This window comes from Rhea americana, unplaced genomic scaffold, assembly GCF_003343005.1.
Source record: "Rhea americana isolate MKP2758 unplaced genomic scaffold, rheAme1 scaffold_181, whole genome shotgun sequence".
In the NCBI taxonomy this organism is placed as follows: domain Eukaryota; kingdom Metazoa; phylum Chordata; class Aves; order Rheiformes; family Rheidae; genus Rhea; species Rhea americana.
In genome coordinates, this window is record NW_028185939.1 from 875,570 (window position 1) to 881,387 (window position 5,818).

The window sequence follows — 5,818 nt, forward strand, 5'->3', positions numbered from 1 at the left end:
TTTTTTTTTTGCATCTGTCTCTTCTTTCCCTGCCCGCGGGGGTTTCTTGAGCCGTTTCAAACTGAAGTGCAGAAATCCCCCGGAGTGCGGTCGGCACCGTGCGACAGGACAGGCCGGTCCCTGCTCCAGAAAAGCCCCCGTGCAGGCGCCCGCAGCGGCAGCGGGCTCGGCGGGGCGGCCGGGCCCGGGCCCGATGCTGTCCCGGTGCTTGGGACACGCGCTGTTTTCTCCGCTCCGTCTCGGGGCCGTGCAGCCTTGGACCTTCTCTCGTGGCCAGGGTTTCCCACATCCCTGCTGCTGGGGAACTGCTTGCTTTATTGCTTCTTTCTTTCCCCCCCTCCCCCCGCACAAAAGTATTTTCCTGACTTGCTTGCCGCTAAACAAGCTTTGCAATCAAACGAGCCGCTTTTTAGCACTTATTTTAATCTGCTCTGCAGTTTCCCTTATGTGTGTGCTTACATGCTCTGTGCTACCCCCCGGTGCAGAGCCTTTTGCACCTGAGCGTGCCCTGCTTCCCAGGGCTCGCAGCGAGCCGCGCTTACCGCGTGCTGCCGTCGCTCACGTCTGCCTGTACCCAAACTCGCATCCCTTGCCCGCTCTGGCCGGYGGTGTTCCTGCTGTGGTTCGAGTTTGCAAAGAGAAGTCTGGGTGGGAGAGTTTTAAAAGAAATAATCCCGTCACTGTTGCCTTTGTAGCTTCTTTGTAAGCACCAAACAAAGCTGGAAATGGGCAATGCTGTTTGTCATGGTGAGGGGGTGGCATTTCTGGGACAAACRCTGGAATAATGTTTAGCAAAGGGATAAAAAGTAGCTTTTAAAATTGAGTGGAGGGATTTTGTTTTTCCCTGTTGTCAGTGTCCATAGTAGATATCTCTTTTATGCTTCTTTAATATTTTAATACTTTTTTTTGTGGTATGGATTAGCTGCTTTTTTGTCACAGCAAATTTATTTTGCAATTTGCTTTTTGTTTGCCCAAGCCAGTGCACGGGAAGTTGGGAGATAAGTCTGAAAATAGACCAAGAGTTTCTAAGGAAAAGACATTTAACTTTGGATTTTTCTTCCTTTTTTTTTTTTTTTTTTTAAAAAAAAAACTCAAACCAGTTTGTTAAGCGAAAATGAGAAACGTCCCTTTGTGGAAGAAGCTGAGCGGCTCAGGGTCCAGCACAAAAAGGATCACCCGGATTATAAATACCAGCCACGGAGGAGGAAAAGCGTAAAAGCTGGGCAGAGCGATTCCGACTCGGGAGCTGAGCTGAGCCACCACGCGGGCACCCAGATCTACAAGGCAGACAGCGGCCTGGGAGGCATGGCAGATTCCCACCACCACGGCGACCACGCAGGTAGGGGGGCCGGCGGCAGAAGAGCTGCCGGCTGGTTGGTTTGTGAAACGAGCCTGCGGCGGGCACGGGCTCGCTGCTCCCCCCGGATGCATGTGCACGAAAAGTGGTGGGGTTGGGACCTCGCAAAACTTGGAGTCGTCGTCCTGAGAGCCGCGATTTTTTTTTTTTTTTTTTTTTTTTGCAGCAGGCCACGAACGTGGCTACGGTTTTAGTTCATAAGCGCTGATAGTCAGCGGCGCGATAGGAGATCCCCAAAGTGCTGAGGGCTTCCCCGCTGCGTGGAGAGAGGATCGGGGTTAACATCCTCGGCGCCGCGGGGGGCAGGTCCCGGGGGCGAGACCGCGGCTTTCGCCCCAAAGCTTCCCGGTTCCCCGGCAGAGCTTTGAATTGGCAAACGGCGAGTGTTGACAGATTCCAGGAGGATTGCTAACGTCCGGTAACTTCAGACATGCCTGTGCTCTTACCGAGCCGTCTGCGGGCTCCCAGCCCCTTCCCTCGCCGAGAGGCTTCGCTATCGCTCCGAAATCGGGGCTCGCTTTGCCCTGGGCCCCTCCAAATCCCACCCAATCCCGCTTTCCCGTCGRGAGCCAGCTTGGGCGGCCGGGCTTCCCGCGACGCCCCGGCCAGTGACGGCGGACGGGCCGGCGCGCGGTTCCCCAGCTCCTCCTCGGTGCACGCCGTCCCTCTTGCAGGCGGTTTACCCTGGGACGAGGGCTCGGTGCCCGGCGTGGTCGCCGCGGGGCCGTGGGTTCAAATCCCCCCTTCGCCCCTCGCAGTAAGGGGGGAGAAACGCACGCGCGCGCGTTGCGGCCTCCCAGAGGGCCGGGCGGCGGGCTGGCGCGGCCGCGCTGACGAAGCCTCGCTCTCCTTTGCCCCCCCAGGCCAGACCCACGGGCCGCCCACGCCGCCCACCACCCCCAAGACCGACCTGCACCACGGCGGCAAGCAGGAGCTGAAGCACGAGGGCCGCCGCCTCGTGGAGAGCGGCCGCCAGAACATCGACTTCAGCAACGTGGACATCTCGGAGCTGAGCAGCGAGGTCATCAACAACATGGAGACCTTCGACGTGCACGAGTTCGACCAGTACCTGCCGCTCAACGGCCACGCCGCCATGCCGGCCGAGCACGGGGCCGCGGCCGGCGCCGCCGGCGGCTCCTACGGCGCCTCCTACTCGCACTCGGCGCCGGGCGGCGGCGCGGCCGCCCAGGTGTGGACTCACAAGAGCTCGGCCTCGGCCTCGCCGTCGGCGGCCGACTCGGGCCAGCAGCGGCCGCACATCAAGACGGAGCAGCTCAGCCCCAGCCACTACAGCGACCAGTCCCACGGCTCCCCCGCGCACTCCGACTACGGCTCCTACAGCGCCCAAGCCTGCGCCACCACCGCCAGCACCGCCACGGCCGCCGCCTCCTTCTCCAGCTCCCAGTGCGACTACACGGACCTCCAGAGCTCCAACTACTACAACCCCTACCCCGGCTACGCCTCCAGCATCTACCAGTATCCGTATTTCCACTCGTCGCGGCGCCCCTACGCGACGCCCATCCTGAACGGCTTGTCCATCCCGCCGGCCCACAGCCCCACCGCTAACTGGGACCAGCCGGTCTACACCACCCTGACGAGGCCCTAAAGGGCGCGTTGGGTTCCCCGCGGTCTTCCCCGAAACGTGCACTAATGAAGGAATGAAGAAGAGGAAGGTGGAGGGCCCTGTTCGTTTCCGAAGTGCCTCCTGAGCCACTGGGAACTCTGCTCGCTGCGACTGGATGTCCCCTTGCTTCGAGATTCTCCAAAAGGACAGAGCTCTATTTTTCTTTAATGAATAAAACAGGAAAAAAAAAATTAAAAAAGGACCGGTAATTCCTTTTGAATAAATGAAGGACAAAACCATTCAACTCCTCTGTGAGGACTGAACTGAACTTACTCGTCTTGAAAGTTGACAAGTGCAAAAATGGAGGGGGGGGGAGAAAAAAAAAAGCCGTACAGGACTTTAAGGGTCTATTGCAATGTGAGAAACGGACCAACCTTGAGGGCAAGAACTCACTAGGACCAACTCGTAGGAGAAAGGAAAATCCAGCTATTCCGTGTAACAATCTGGTGGGAACAAACGAGTCTGTTGGGACCAACCAATTAAATGTCTGAAGTGTTCGTTTTTTTTAGTCAAGAGTTCTTCTAAGCAAGGTTTGGCTGTAATTAACATTTTGTTTTGTTTTTGGAAGCTTAAAAGTGTTTTTTTTTAATCTGTTAAATATGTATTTATGTTCTGTATTATTTTGTCTTTTAATTAATGAAGTAATTTTGTGCAAAAAGTAGAATTTTAAAAGATTTTAAAGATGGGGCGGGGAGGGAGCATAAAAATAGTGGAGATGATACAATAAAATGGTGTTATTGAGTCTATAGATTTTCTTTGGTTTTTGGGTTTTTTTTTGTTTTGAACCGCTGCAGCAGTCGTGTTAGAGAGGGCCTGGAAGAATCTCGGCATCGCACAGGGCCAGTCACGGACAYGGAAATGAAAGGGGCATGTAAAATAACGAGGGGGGAATGCAATGCTAAGGGCTTGCTGCAGAYGCTACTGATTAAATTCGGAGGCTAAAATGATTGCAAAAAGGAGCAGGCAATGAGAAATTTTTCTGGCTACCTGCTGTCAGATGTTAAAATTGGATTTAAGGCATTGCRGAATCTTTGTACACTTCCAGAACCAGGACTACTTTAGAGAAAGATGTAATTTAATGAGAAATTATCAACTTCTGCTTTAATTTTGGCTTCTAGGGACCAGATATCATCCATCAAGCTGTGAAACTAAAATATTCTCCACTAAAAGAAATGTTTAGGTACTTAGTTTTAGACTAATATTTCATTGATATATTTCTACTTTTTCCATTGTATGCTGAGCATATAATAACCATCTATTTTATGGTAACTTGTGCCTTTAAACTTTGTAAATCTAAAAACACATTTCAGAGGTTATCATCTTTTTACCTTTTCTATGTTTCCTACTCTTTTTCTAAAAGTATTTTTTTGCATATTTCCTTTTGGGGACATGGGGGTGGGGGAAGATACAGAAAGCTCATTTTTTATGCAATCTATTTTTCTGTATAAAGTTTGAAAGACTTTGGCTGTTACTTATCTGCTCTCTTCACTAGCTTCTGACTAAGCAATGCTAACTTTTGTACAGATCAATTTGATAAAATTAAAAATTGCTTTTTATCAACTATGTGTTACGTTTTCTTTCTCTTTGAGCTTATTTCTGTGCTGAAAAGGAACTTGGAGAACACCAAAGGAGACAATTTAGGCTATTAATTCTTAAATACATTGACCAAGGGTTACTACGTTCTCCTAATGTATTTTTTTTCTTTCCTAGCTCCCTAACTCCTGTACTTAAACTGTCTTACATTTTTTTTCCCCCTTTTTTCCTTAAACTTCCTTGAGGAGTATATTTCCATGCAAATAATCCCAAGGATTTCATTGAGATTGCTTGCATGAGTAAGGGTTTGCAAGGTCAAATGGCATGGTTTTAAACCCGGTTCATTTTGTTCTGTACAGCACGTAGGAATTTTACAGCAACAGATTCTGTTTTCTGGTTGGCGAGCTCTTGTAAATACCTCTTAATTATGATAGCAACCAAATTATATGTTGCATGTTGTGGTTTTTTTTAAATACAGTCATCAAAATAGCTCCATTTGTGACTTTTTTGGTTATCCAAACTGAGTTTCAGTTTGGTTGCACCAGTTCAGACCAACTGGTGCAACACTGTCAGGCTGGGGCCTAACTGGGAGGAAAAGCTTTGGGTTTGGGAAACCCACAATAGCGGCGGCCTGAGAAACGCGCTCGCGACCCGGTGGCGGTGCAGCACCGTGGAAAATGTCTTAACGCGGGGGGRAAATAAATGTGATGACAATTAATGAAGCTCAAGAACATTAACAGAGGCTGAACGGCAGAGTCCCCGAGCAAGCTTGCTGCCCGCGCTATCTGCCAAGACCTATCTTGCCAGAGCGTCTGTAACTGGACACCATTTTCTCTGTGCTCATTTACGAAACTGCTGGCAAAATGACTTTATTACGCTGAAAGCCAAAGCTGCAGAAGAGCTTTGAGAGGCGACTTTCCTTCCTGCTCTCTCCTCCCTCTAGTTGCAATGCGGGTTTCAAGTCTTGCGAGGGGAAGAGCTGCGTTCTGGCTTTGCCTGCTCTGCACGCTGATGCGGGGCTCCCTCTCCGGAGCGACACGGGGGGGGGGTGCAATAATAAAACGGGGCTCTGAGCGCTCGTTTTTACTTTCTTCTTGAAGTTGAATGGCAAAACTTACAGTGACTTCACCAGTGGCTGGGTTGATCTCCAAACCGGAGCTGCGCGTGCTGGTGGTGCAAATCGCCCTGAACGCTGATGCTGAAACCTGCATGCTGAGAGCAGGGAGCCCYGGCGCTGGGGCCTCGGCGCCCAGCAGGATCGGGCCCAGTGCTGGGGCCTCTGCAGGCACCTTTAGGGCAGAAAT

The 5,818-nt window shown here is 51.3% G+C and overlaps 1 protein-coding gene across 1 annotated transcript; it reads left to right on the forward strand.

The window, feature by feature from the left end:
* Positions 1–725: 725 nt before the first annotated feature.
* On the forward strand, positions 726–4,541 carry SOX8 (SRY-box transcription factor 8). The gene is made up of 3 exons (XM_085301996.1): positions 726–747; positions 1,142–1,339; positions 2,221–4,541. Exons 1-3 carry the CDS (start codon positions 726–728, stop codon positions 2,961–2,963), a joined length of 963 nt encoding a protein of 320 aa, XP_085158122.1. The 3' UTR covers positions 2,964–4,541.
* The last annotated feature ends 1,277 nt before the right edge of the window (positions 4,542–5,818 follow it).